Source organism: Centruroides sculpturatus, unplaced genomic scaffold, assembly GCF_000671375.1.
Source record: "Centruroides sculpturatus isolate CEXI.00-Female unplaced genomic scaffold, Cexi_2.0 scaffold395, whole genome shotgun sequence".
Classification (NCBI taxonomy): Eukaryota; Metazoa; Arthropoda; class Arachnida; order Scorpiones; family Buthidae; genus Centruroides; species Centruroides sculpturatus.
Genome location: NW_019384792.1, coordinates 184,455 through 199,250, shown reverse-complemented (window position 1 = coordinate 199,250; position 14,796 = coordinate 184,455). Strand labels below are relative to the sequence as shown.

Here is a 14,796-nt window from a genome sequence, read left to right as displayed (position 1 = left end):
TTAAAGAATTTTCTTTTTATTCATTTGTTATAATATAAAATATTGTTCCTTTTCTTAATTATTCATAAAATACAGTCGACCCCCCTATAAGATATAGATACGTTCCATTCTTTACGAATCCGATTTCTTACGAGTTGTTCCAATCACAGCCCGACACGTGTCAAGTTTACGGACTACAGCTGATTGAAAGGTTTTCTTCCATAAAATTAACCGATTCTAGACTAATTCCACTCAACATTTCCAAAATACGTATATATTTTTTTGGAAATAATCCGTATAAACTACGCTGTAAATAAAAAATTGTAGGATTACTTACCGAGTGCCACCATTCGACATCGCCATTGCTCAACATTGTTTTCGTCGCGGAACAGCTCAGCATAGAGCGGCCGATTTCTAACAACTTATTTTTCTGTGAAAACTTCGTAGAACTTCGGAGACATCATTAATATAAATAATTTTAATCGCCGTTGAATAAGAAATGTTTCTTTCACAAGAAATGTATAAAATTACAGTACTGTATTAGACTTACGGTACCTAATTTACATACTGACAGACGATAGTTAGCGTAAAAATCTCCGTAGCGTGGCGCCACGCTAGACGGCGGAAATTATATATTTAATTATAACAAAGTTACAATAAGTTAATATATAATTATATATACAGTACCTAATTTATATATAATTAATATATAATTATATGTACAGTACCTAATTTATATATAATTTATATAATACTGTCCAGACGATAGAAATCTCTCCGTAGCGTGGCGCTACGGACGGCGGGAAAGTAGTTCGGCTGCCCGATGACATTTGAGGTAATTATAGGGGGTTTTTTACTGTTTTTTACGGATACCGGTCACAATTTTTACGTAGTTTTATAGGAATCGTAATTATAGGGACCGTAATTATAGGGGGTCGACTGTAATTTAAACATTTTTCTACTTATACATTCTAAAATATAGGCCTAAATAATTTTAACTTGTATAAATACTTTTCAGTTGCGAAAACCGACGTGTATCATTAATTTANCGTAGTTTTATAGGAATCGTAATTATAGGGACCGTAATTATAGGGGGTCGACTGTAATTTAAATATTTTTCTACTTATACATTCTAAAATATAGGCCTAAATAATTTTAACTTGTATAAATACTTTTCAGTTGCGAAAACCGACGTGTATCATTAATTTAAACTTTGTTTAAAATAATAGCGTTATTTTTAGAACACAAATATTACATAACGGAAGCTGGGAAAATACAGTATGTTACATTGGGTAATATGCAGCATTTACTGTATTTAGTAAACCTAAGCAGAGATGGCAATATTGTCCACAATGTAACATGCACCGAAGTGGCGCTAACCGTTGGTCGGGATAATATGCCGTGTGCGATATATAACTCTGTATGTCTTACACTGATTTTAGAAAAAAAAGGACTGAAATGTGACCGGATTTGCTGTGTACAGTGTCTGCATTGGATTCACAAAATATGCTCGCCATCCGATCGTTTCTCTGACGATTGGACAGAGGACATTTAACAAAAAATACTTAAATTTACTGCTTACCATTACTCATTAACTATTGTGTATCTTCACAATTAGGCATAGTTAGTTGCGAGTTACCCTTTTACGCACAATGCCAACTGATATGGCACTAGCCGTCACGTGGCCATATTACCCCGCTGTTAGGAAAAAACGGTATTTTGACACTTTTTGATTTCATACTGATTTTTGATTAGGGGTTGTCCGTAAATTACGTCCGCATTCTTCTTAAAATTTTTATTTCCCTCCCCCTTTCGTCCTAGTTGGTCCAAGTTTCCGTAACCTCTTCCGCTCTTCGAACGTCCATCAAAAATCGGCCCACTTAAAACCTTTATTACTATAAGAATGATAGATACAATAAGTAAAAACGAAATATAGAAGAAATTTTGAAATAATTATATCAAAATGCATAAATTGTATAAGTTTTAATACAATATATGGACGTCCACAGAAGCCTAATGTCTTCCCTCCCCCTTGTCTGACTTGTCTTGACAACATCCGTCCATTCCAGTATAGACATCATTTATGGACATCGCCTTACATTCGCTTCGTATTTGGGGAAACATCTATTTTGTAGTGTAAGTAAAGATTATACAAATACTTTCTTGACTTTGTTCTGTTTGTATACGGTCGCCGTACATTTATAAAATAAAATTTAGTTGCCATATTTTCCCAGTTTACTATATAGTTTATTAAAGCTTCCCTTGTATTGAACAAATGACAATAAACAGAAATATAATGGGCACAGGCAAAATAATGTTCGTGCTCAATCTACAAGAATCTTATGTTTAATAAAATAAAAATTAACTAAACGCAAACAAGCATTTAAATAATAAACTCTCGAAAACAAACAGAAATATTTATAAATTATTCAAAAGAGTACGGTTATTTTCAACATCAGTAACGGGAGCAATATCATCAACAGTAATTTAAAAGTAATTTCAATATATTATTTACATATAGATCATTGGGCGTATAATGTCGACTATAAATTTAATAAAAGTGAAAGCTTAACAAGAAATTTTTCTAGCAATAAACCCTATAGAAAAATTTCAATTGGTCGAATTGGGGCGTAGTAACCGAACACGTGTACTCGTGTATTCTGTACTGTAATTAAATGAACGCTTCGCACAGTTATCAAATACTTTAGCGTTATTCTAATTTACCGTATTAGCCCGAATATAACGCGATATTTTTCGACCATTTATTTTTTGTTAAAAAATCGACTCGCGCTAAATTCGGGGTTTAAGTAATGGAATGTAGTATAAACAAGGACATTTTCCTACAGAGGTTGCCTGTGTTATTAGCTATACAGTAGAGCGTCGTTTATCCGAAAGCTGGTTATCCGAAAGCATTCCAGTCGGCAAATTTAAATTTTCGCTAGTGCTGTGGCGCTGCAATCTTCGGCTATTTCTCGGGTTACTCAAATATTTTACGTTTTTGATACTAAATAAACATCTGAAGTATAATTTTTTATTGTTTTTATATTTTTCAATATATTTATTTTGTTTGTAAAAAATAAAAAAATAATTTTTAATGATACAATAGTCTTCGTTAGGCTTAACATCGACGAAAATTCAACGCGAAGCGACACGCAACGGAGAAAAATTTCAACATGGGATAAATTAATATATTTTTTTCGTACATAATTCGTTATCCGAAAAATAAGTTATCCGAACCACCCCAGTCCCCAATTGATTCGGATAAACGACGCTGTACTGTAATTACATAAATAAATGCTTATCTCATTGAATTTTACTTTCTTTGAATCCTTTTATGAGTATTATTTTTTTCTAAATAACTTTATGAAAATTGTGGAGTCGCGTTAAATTCGGGGTCGCGTTATATTCGGGCGAATACGTTAATTGTCCGTAAAAAGTTAACGTCTCGTACTTAATTATCGTCGATTTCTTTCATTGCCAGGTTTACCACTCCACACGGAGCAGATTTTTGTTTGGGAAAAATATCATTTACGTTCTCGTCTTCGCGATTTTGTCTTTTGCACGAATTCCTGCCAATCGAACTTAAAAGAGTCATGATGACGGGAATAAATAACACTCCGTGCAAGATCGCTATGGCACAAGAAATGCTTATTATGATTACTGCGTCGTGCGATTCCGGCGAAGGTAAAAATACATTCATTACTAAGGCTAAAACGGTCGTGGTACAACCTTGAATGACCGGTATTCCGGTCAAAGATACGGCCCTAACTAAACGACGATTAGGATCGGTATCGCTGGAAGAGACGTAAGCACACGACACGTGGGCCGCGTTATCTACAGAAAATCCAATAACGATAATGAACATGGTAATAGAGTTCAAGTTCAGATTAATGTTACAGTACGACATGTAACCTAGAACGCCTATCCCCGCAGAAACTATGTCTAACAGCACACATAAGATAGAAACGTAACTCGGCAAGAGAATAACGCAAACGACAAATATTGCCGCCAACACGACGGAGAAGGTTTGGCTAGCCGTAACGGGAATTATATCGACTAAATCGAAATAGAAAAAATTCCAATTATATATAATCCCATTCAATGGAGTTTCGTCTAATTTTCTTCTCATTTTCACTAATTGAGAATAGAAATGTTTTCCGTCTCTAGTCACATTCGTTTGAAGAAAGAAACGAGAAGCGACGATATCTCTGTTATTTGAATCGAACGAAATGTCGTTTTTAAATCTTTTCGCCTCGGGAATACGAAGAAAAAAATTCCTAAGAACAAATATAAAATCCTCGGTGTTTGTCAAATTATACGAAGAGAACAACAGAGATATTCTCTTATCCGAAACAAACCGAAGATAACTCCTCAACCAGGATTCCGTCATTAGCGATCCACCAATCAGAGGATCGGATTCTAACGTTTGCATCGTTTTTTCGACTTTCTGTTGGACCAGAGGATCGGCGTAATCCAGCTTCTCTAGAATAATAAACTGTAATCTGTGTTGATATTGATAATAATATTGTTTCTGTAATCTATAATATCGATCTCGATATGTGTCCCCGATGACGTTTAAATTTAAATTAGCTTCAAAAGACAGTTTGGTAATGCCCCAAATTGCGAATCCTAAATACAAGAGATACAATATTATTACAAAAAGTTTTGCAACATTCGTTGTCAGAGATTGGATGAAATTTTCCCACGTGTTACTAATAAGCCAACAACGAGTGTTTTTATCGGTGGATTCGGGTTGAACGTAGCAAAATATGTTTTTCAGGAAACTCTTTCTACCTGCGAGTAAAAATATTCGTATTATTTCATTTTCTGAAAATCTTGTAGACAAATATAACTTTTTCCAATAGAATATAATTATTAAATAAGTAATGATATAATTCAATAATTATTATCTATTGACAAATATTTATTTAATATTAATTTGTTTTTACCTGTAGAAGAGAATTTCTTCAAAGGAAGAAATAATAAGGAATGTAAATTCTTTTCTTCAGCTTTTCCACAATACACAAAACAAGCTCCGATAAACGTGATTTGGTAGATGTAGTCGAAGGTCAAACACGTTGCCATGAATAAGCAGAACTCTCGAAATTCGGGTACCGAATTAAATATAATCCCCACTACGAAAGAAGTGATGTTGGTGAGGGATGTGATGGTTATAGAAACACCCGTTTCGGAGAACATTTCTGCCATTTTGTCTTCTACAGATTTTGTCTTTTCTGCTTTCATCCAAGCCGATAACATAATAAACGTATCGTCCATCCCGATTCCTACATGCAAAGACAATAATACAATCTCGTTTACGATAGTAATTTTTCAGCGTGTAATATCCGAAATATTTCAACTGATTATCTTTCGTTTTACGATAAAATATATGTAATTTATAAATTTAACTTAATTACACTTTCATTATTATAACAATTTAAATGTACTGTACAATACTTTGCAAAGATAACGTAAACATATTCTTGGATAATTATAATGATTTACTGAAGATATGCTTTTCATTTTGGTTTGTGTAATGCCAAGCGCTTACGTAATTACAACACTACGAATAAAATTACAGCTTTTTACGTTATGCTTTTTTTTTGTGTTTTGCCATAAAACAATTTAAAATAGTTTCGTCGTATTTGCATGATTCTTTCTTATTAACTATCTCATCTACTGCTAATACATTTTATTTGATTATAAAATCATGTCTTGTCCTCGCTTTCTGTACATTTCAGCTATTTTCTTTTCACGAAAAAAACAAGAATGACGGAGAGTGCGGTGATGGATTTTGCCACTTCATAGATATATTTTTTTATTTTTTGTCGTTTAGTCACATTTATGTAATATGTAAAGCACGTATCTCGTTTTATGAGGATTTATGCCTTCTTTATATGAAATAGTTTACTATGCAAAGTTTCGATATTGGGGAAGGTCGGGTAGTATCGGACACCTAAACTTCTCCTATATTATAAAATATTTTTACAACTCAATTGGTCCAGATTACATTCCATACAAAACTTCATTGTCTTATAAAAACACCTGCTAAAACTCATTTTTCTAAAATAAAAATATTAATAAGTTTTTTTACAATCATTTTATCAAGTTCAATTGTGGAGGGTTGTATCGGACAAGAGAAAATTCTGCAACTTTCTATTATTAGGCAGAGTTATTTTTGACAAATTTATAAAAGTACAAATTACAGATCGTAAAACTAAGTTAATACATGATAAGAAAATGGTATAAATGAGAAAAATTAAAAAATTATCAGTCTGAAATTTAACAATTCGTTTTAATGACAAATGCATTCTGTGTTTACTTTTTTTCTTTTTTAGTATTAAAAAGATTACATTCATAAAACAGATTGTTTCCTTCAAGACCGGCGCAATTTTGTGAGCCCAACCTTCACAAATCCTACACTGAATCCAGTCTTCTACAAAGGTTTCACCACAGATGATGCTGCGAGTCTCTTGGTCTCCTCTCATTCCTTGAACTGATTTAGGCCTATCTACTGCTTTCTTTCTTTGTCTCTCTTTATTTAGACGATTTTCCCCCTGCAGTTTTCTCTTAGTTACATAGAGTCTTTTTTCCCTTCATTCTCTCCATTCTTCTGCCGTACTTTATCCATATTGTCCCGTAAAACAAACACATTTCGTGAGAGTATAATTCTTATCAACCTTAAACTGTTTCCGATACAACCCGTAACACCTCTGTCCCATACAAACCACAACATTTTTGTCCGATACAACCCGCAACATCATCGAACACAACATCGGTTACCACATACGTATTATTAAGCTTAAGGAAATTTTTGGCCTACAAGTTAAAGAACGAAAAATGTTGTTTTCAACAATTAATAAAAAAACAACTTATTCTCATTTTCAGGCAAGCTATGGCATCTAGAAGTTATTTTCGTTTACTCAAAACACTATTTAAAAAACCAAATTTTCTGCCACATGTCCTCAACACTGCTGATTGACTAAATATGGCGGAATCTAAACTTTCTTCATTTACCTAACATTCCGGTGTCTTCACAGTTCTGCCACTTGCAGCAAATTTTAGAAACAATGCTTGTCCGATACTTCCCTACTTTTCCCTAATCATTCTTAGAGATAGCGAATAGATTCTTTTGAATATAATAAAAGTTTTGTACTTTTAAAATTCCGATTTTAATTCTTCTCAAATGAAAGGTGTAAAATCCCCAAGTCTCTAGTGTGGCCAACATTCGTGCTACAACTCCTAGATGTTTGCCTTAATCGACTACTTAAGCCCCTACCGATAGTCAGTATACTAAGTTGCAAATAGATGGTAAAGTGTAAACATTCGTGCACGCCTTCGAGAAAGATAAAACGAGTGGAAATTGAAGTAATCTAAGAGGACTTCACGGGCAGTAATTTTACCAGATATAGTAAAAAGCTTTCAGAATTGCGACATTTAAAACATCTGAGTAAATGACACACTGTACTTTGGCACAATGATCTGAAGGAGAGTTTGTTTTATTTTTGCTTCCACCTTTTTCGTAATCTTAGATACCCCATAAACAACTTGCTGTTTGAATTGAGTTATCGTACTCGAAATAAAACAGGTATCTTGTCCAGAGCAGAACGGCCACGAGATGAATAAAAGCATCTTTTGTAACTTATCAAAGAAATTCAAACATCTTTAGCTTATTTTCTATGAGACGACACAAAGCTGATTTACCTACCGCGTTTTTAAAGTACAGATAGAGTAAAGTCTCGAAAACTCGGCCTAATGTGGACCGAAGAGTGGCCGAGTTTGTGAAAATGCCGGGTAATCGGGAATGGGGTTAAAAAAGAATAAGTACGAGTGTTTCCTCAGAAAATACTGTACTGTACTTGTATGTATTGTTTGCTCGAGAATACGACAGAGAATAAACTGCCCAAATACCCTTAAACAAAGGAAAAATACGTCCTTTATGAAGGCATAGAGCCGTTACTACATGAAAATGAAAATTAATGAATACACAGTGTACAGTAATTTACCTGAGAAGACAGACCTCAGAAAAATACTTTATGAGACATAAAGCTCTCTATAATGAAAATCAAGTAGAGGTTTTTTCGCCCTGCCAGGGTGTGGACGAGTTATCCGGACTACCGGGTTATCGAGTGACGAGTTTTCGGGACTCTACTGTATAACAATTTGCAATGTCGTATTAATATCTTGCTGTACAGTACATTCCATCAGTTTTGAAAGATCAGTATATTTCATACACTTAAAATATTTTGAGTAAATGCGAGAGATAAAATACGCGTAAACAGATTTCGTATCTTATTGATTGCGTATCTTACTAGCGCTAGAAGACAAAGAACACGACGATTCTCTATAAAAAATATCGCGTAAGTAACGAAACACGACATCTTTTCACGCATAAAGGTGGCCTAAATATGCTAGCTAACGGCTGTTATAAATTACAGTACGTTCGATACACGGGGATACTTGTGTTGAATCTCGGGCTGATACTTTATGTTTAAATTGAAAATTTAAAAATTTTACAAACAAAAACCATTTGCTTTGTAGTCGTGAATCACAGAAATTTCCTTTCGATTTATCAATAGAACGAATTTTCTGAGGAGAGATGTTGACTTTGATATTATGTCGTTGTTTCTCTCCTCGGGTGACTCGAATCATCCCAGATCATTGGACGACTAATATACTGTAAATAGGGCCAAACACAAACGCCCAACGCTAGAACCGGGAAACTGAACTCTCGAGAAAGTTCGTGTCCGGAGTAACAGAGTTTCTCGCAAATGTAGGAAACCGCGGCCAGCCCCGTAAACGACACAAGAAAATAAGGAACCGTAATGAGGTATTATGTTTAACTCAAATATATAAACTCTCTCGTCAGGATAGATTTAGTGGTTTAAGATTTGAAGTCCTCTTTCTCTCTTGTAAGGTTATCGAGACGAAACATTTTTATCATCATTCCTAACTTAGTTTTTATTGAATCTCCATTGAATGTATGTATAGGCTATATAATAGATATAGTTTTGTTGCAATAAATAAATAAATGCATATATCTTTGTATATATCTAATTCTTAAACCATGTACGAAAGTTTACTTTTGTCATTAATTAATTTTGTTAAGTCCATTACGAAGTATTTCATTGTAATTGGGAAATGTAAACAGGCTTTTTTCACTATTACGTTGACACGCTGTATTTTATGTATTTTAAATTGTTTCTATCTAATTAGGAATTGTTGCGGACTATTTTACGCCTGAACTAACTAAAAATGCTTTAATGAAATTTGTAATCTTTTTTAAACTAGAAAATTTTTTTATTGAAGTTATTTTGAATTAGTTATTTTTCAAGTTAAACTGATATTACTGAATAAAGTAAGCAAAACGGGTTCATTAAAATAATTACTATTCATGAAAAATGAAAACTTACCTAAGACAAGAAACGGAACAATAACAGTCGTAACCGTAATGGCAATTCCTGAGTACATCAATAATCCAATTCCGGAAATTACACTCATGCCAGTAACAACCGTGGACAAGATTCCTATCCACGGCTTGCTTCTGAGAAAATCCGGCGAAAGGCACGTCCCAATAACGAAAAGTACCATTAATAACATAGAATAGAACACGTACTTTCTGAAAAGCAGTAAAAGGTTCGTTTTCGATTCTTCGTAAGAAAAAGAGTGATCTTTGACCACATTTATGTCGCTAAAGTTCAGCTTATCGATGTTTTCGATAAAATTCTTCTGCCATTTTCTGCTCAGTCTTTTTCGTGTTTTATCCCGACTGTTTAAAATATAAACTAATCTAAGAGCTCGAGCAGAAATGATTTCACTTTTATTATTAACGGTGACTCCTCCTAAAGAGACTAAATTGTATTCTTCCTCTTTGATATCGTCGCTGTCGTTTCTAGGATATTTAAGTGGAAATGTTCCGTTTTCTATTTGAGCCATGTGCTTTTGGAGAAGAAGGATTTTATTCCGCCAACATCTTTTCTTATTTTTAGCGCACAAATCTTCGTACTTCCACCGGCCTTCGTCCGTAATGGTAAATTCACGTATGATTTTGTCTAACTTCGTTATTTCTTGGAAGACGGATGATCGTAAAACAGATCCTTTGTCTTTTGGCTCGACGATTACAGTCCCGTAATAAAGTGGTTCCACGGATTTTTCGGGGTAGAATTCTGAATAATCGGTGGGAAACAACTCGGTTAAGAGCGATTTATATTTGCCGATGATACCGATTTCGCTAATCAGTGTATCGTCACTAAAGTTTATTTTTAATCTCTGAATTCCCGTAGTCAAAAAAAGTGTAATGAAAATGGGAAAAGCCAAGAACCAGGGGGCATTTCTGTTGACGATTCTTCCGTGATTTTCGAACCTCTTAGATAAAAACTTGTAGGCCAATCCCGCTTTTATCGGCATTTTCAATCTGAAAAGAAACAATACATAAGTGTTAAGTTCCATTTTAAATTTGTCTTTTTAACATTAATGCAGCTCTACGCATTAATATTTTATATATTAATTAATGCGTATATATTTTATATTGTTATATATTTTAAACATTTTTATTATCGTATTTAGGCCTACTCAATATCACGATGAAACTTTACATTCGCTAAACTGAATTTAATTATGAGATATTTTTATTGCCGTTATTTAATTTTAATAAATATCCTTTATAAAATAAGGTTTTTTATATCGCTCAGTAAGAAAGTAAGAACGACAAAAAATGTTTGTATGCAAATCATCAATATTAGGGGAGATCGGGGCAACTTCGGCATGCGGGGCAAGTTTGTCAAGCGCTTTTTTTTAAAAACAAATTAAAAGGAGACTTTGGTTATAGGTTAGGCAGTTGAGTTTTATTGGTGGCTTGTTGAGTGTAGTGTTTTTATTGTTCTCCAACAAGCGTAGTTGAATTATCAAGCAAATTTTCATTTTCGTTCAATTCCATATAATATTTTTTTTCCATTTATATTGAATTGGCAGGTTTTGTTATAATTCCATGATAACGAAAGTTACTTTTCCTGTTAGAAGGATGTAACTTCAACTTATTCACGTGGCCAGATCGTGGCTTGGCATTCTGTTCTCAGGGTTGTACTTAATGTTTCGAAATCATGACTAGCGGGGTAAGATCGGCAACATAAAGCCACATTAGAAGCAAAGGATAAAAATCAAACAGATGATAAATGAAAACATGTTTGCATTTGTTATTCATGTATATATGTCTTTGAACTTGCATTTCGTTGTAATAATATTAAATGGGTGTTGGATTTGTATTTCTTTGTTTTAATAGTGAATTCCAACTTATACATTGTTAATAACATAATTTTATATACGTGCCTATCTTGCCCCATTACTGTTGCCCCTATACCAGGGGCAACTTTAATAAAAATAATTAAAATAATTACAACTTTACAAAAAGAGAGAAGTTGCCGATCTTGCCCCTATACCCGGGGCAACTTCGTCAATTTCTCTCTTCTTGTAAAGTTGTAATTATTTTAATTATTTTTATTTCCAAACTGATTTTAACCAGTTCTATAGTAAGGTAACATTCCAATAGACAATATGCAAAGCTTTTTTTTCAGTTTACAGCAGTATTTATTACACAAAATTTAAGTAAAGCTTAACATGCCGATCTTGCCCCGATCTCCCCTATAACAGTATTTTACTTTTTTTATAATATTCAAACGTGTTTCTGAAATTTCTGAATTTTATAACTGTTCGAAAACTTTTCCTGAATTTTCGTACGTTTTTATTCGTAACAATAAAATAAATGAGACATTTGTACGATCTGAGATTTACAATTACATCTCGGGTTACGAATGTTCCTGTTTACGAACAAGTTGCTTTACGAACCAAATTTTAAACACCACATTTGCTTCGGTAGCCCTACGATAACTCGGTTTCCGAACAAACTACTCGGCAGACCCGGCCACCGACGATCAACATCCTATACTTCCTGTGTTAAAGAAAGTTGACGACCTGACCAATCAACGACCGGATTACCGACTCGGTAGTGGCGCTGAGTTCGCTCGGCGTCATTTAGACGTCACAACAAGAACCATTATTTATTTATTTAGCGTATGGCTACACATCTAATTGTTAACAAGAACAGAAAGCAGAAAAAGTAAGAACACAAATCATAAATGTAAATCTAAGTTAGAAATATAGTTTAAAACACTTTCAGTCATAATCAGGAAGTCACTCAGTTGTCCCGGAAAAGATCTTACTGGACAATCTTCCAAGATATGATGTATAGTCTGTCTTTCAGCACCACAGTCACACTGTGGGGATGCAACTTTTCCCCACCTAAAAAGACTGTCCCTGCACAACCCATGTTTGGTCCGAATCCTATTTAACACACTCCAAAGATTTCTGGATAACTCAAATCCAGGTGGTCGCTTTGTGATACAAGGAAGTTGTCGACTGTCCACCGGAGAGACATCAGCCCAGAGCCTTTTCCAAGATTCAGTGAGGTTGAAATTATTGGAATGCAGGGATTTAGCTCTTATAAGAGGAGGGTGTCTTGATTTAAGTCGATTTATGTTGAGGTCATCAATATCCTGATGGATCGGAAGTTGTGGATTAGACAATATTTTCCTATATTCCCTGAGCAAAGTGCTGTCCCTTCGGAGTGCAGATGGAGGGATATGGCTCAAAATAGGTAACCAGTGAATAGGAGTTGATTTAAGAGTACCTGTTATGATACGTAGAGTAGCATTTAGTTGGGCATCCAGTTTTTTAATGTGAGTACTGTTCATCCATACCGGTGCACAGTATTCTGCTGCAGAGAAAACCAAGCCAAGAGCAGAGATCCGTAAGGTGGACGGCGAAGAACCCCATGTAGTTCCACATAGTCTTTGGAGGATGTTGTTTCTGGTATTAACCTTGGCAGCTAAATTCATCAGATGTGTTTTAAAAGATAAAGTTCTATCCAAAGTGACGCCAAGATATTTCGGGTTCATATTATGTTTCAATAAATTGTTGTCAAAGTAAACCTTTAATTCTTCATTTGCCAGCTTATTATTAAGATGAAAGCATGAAGCTTCAGTTTTTGTTTTACTCAATTGAAGTCTCCACTGGCGAAAATATTGTCCTAAGGTTGATAAGTCCTCTGTCAGGATCTTTTCAGTAATTGCAAGGTCTTTATGTCTCGTGGCAATCACCCAATCGTCTGCATATCCAAATTTCCTTGCCTTTGTTTGAGGCAAGTCAGCTATGTAAAGACTAAAAAGCAGTGGTGCCAGGACAGAGCCTTGAGGTAGGCCATTATTTAGTTTTCGTATGCTACTTCTCGAATTTCCCATGACAACTTGAAAGGGTCGGTTATTTAACATCTCATCAATTATTTTAACTATTTTTAAGCAGGGTATCACTCGAAGCAGCTTATAGATTAGGCCATGCCGCCAGACAGTATCATATGCTGCAGTGAGATCGATGTATACTGCAGATGTTTTTAATTGCCTTTGGTATCCAGCCTCCACAAAAGTAGTGAAGGCTAGTACCTGGTCTGAGCAGCTCCTATTCGGTCGAAAACCAGCCTGCTCTACCGGAATATTCTCAAAAATTGTATTGCTCAATCTGTTGTAAAGAAGTCTCTCTAATAGCTTATACATCACACTCAAGAGTGAGATAGGTCGATAGCTCTCTGGTCTATCGTTAGGTTTTCCAGGTTTCAGGATAGCTATGATTTTAGCTTGTTTCATAGCGAAAGGAATTTCACCTTTCTGTAAGATGTCAGTAAAGAAGCGAGCCAGCCATTGCTTAGTATACTTGCCGCTGTGTAACAGGAATTCAGGATGGACACCATCATTTCCAGGGGCTTTACCAGCTTTTATTTGTTTAAGGGCAGCATAGATTTCTTCAGTATCAAAAGGTAGAGAGTACGCTGTATCATTTAAACATTTAGCTTTAATGGACGTAAGTTCTTTTTTAATCTTAATTGTGAATTCACGATCTCTAGGAGCTCTAGATATGTTTAGTATATGTTCTGCAATACTATTTGGAGTAATCAAGATTTCTCTACCTGATTTGACAGTCGCTCCTCCCAATCTACTAAGCAGGGACCATGCCTTCCTACTTGACTTTGTAAAATCCAAATTTTGTACAGTGTTTATCCATCTAAGGCGCCTGGCGTCATCTAAGCTATGAAGTAATTCATCCCCTAATTCAAGATCACCAGATTCTAGGAACTTCCTATATAGTGATTCACTTTTTTCACTCCATCCTGGGATATAAATCTTGCGATATCCTCTAGGTATACATTTCTTGGCTACGCTAAACAGTGCTCCAACAAACCTTTTATAATTGTTGGATGTAGGTGGGATCCATCCCAAACATTTGTCAAGATCTTCTGAGAACAAAGTCCAGTTAGCCTTGTTAAAATTCCATCTTGGGCGTGGTATACTATTTACTATAGGAATACTAAGTCCAATTCCAATAATTATTGGGCAGTGCTGGCTATGCGGGAACTGATTTAAAACTGTTCGTGTAGCTGATAACGGTTGTCTATTGTTATCTGAAGACACAAAGCACAAGTCAGGATTATATTCACAACCCCAAGCGCTGGACCTAAAGGTGCATCGATCTTTAGCATCAAACAGAAGATAAAGATTATTTTCCTCTGCCCATTTAAATACCATGTCACCATTTTTATCAGTGTCACGGTATTTCCAGCATTCATGGTGGCTGTTGAAGTCTCCCAAGTAGACAGCAGGATGGGGTAAATGTGGTAAGACGTGTTGTGGCCAAGTTATAGCTGGGGGTTTATAGATATTGCTGATTGTAATTTGTCCAACCTGTATAGTAACCACATGAATGTTATCGTCAGTG

The 14,796-nt window shown here is 34.8% G+C and overlaps 1 protein-coding gene across 2 annotated transcripts in view; it reads right to left on the bottom strand.

Annotated features, from left to right (window-relative positions):
* Positions 1-3,241: 3,241 nt before the first annotated feature.
* The window catches only part of LOC111629329 (patched domain-containing protein 3-like), a 17,046-nt gene continuing 5,491 nt past the window's right edge, over positions 3,242-14,796 (bottom strand). For both annotated transcript variants that reach the window (XM_023373218.1, XM_023373219.1), the window contains exons 2-4: positions 9,393-10,393; positions 4,929-5,264; positions 3,242-4,773 (exon numbers count right to left, since the gene is read on the bottom strand). In XM_023373218.1, coding sequence (XP_023228986.1) covers positions 3,431-4,773; positions 4,929-5,264; positions 9,393-10,386 — 2,673 coding nt within the window. In that variant the 5' untranslated portion in view covers positions 10,387-10,393 and the 3' untranslated portion in view covers positions 3,242-3,430. The remainder of the gene's footprint in view (positions 4,774-4,928; positions 5,265-9,392; positions 10,394-14,796) is intronic.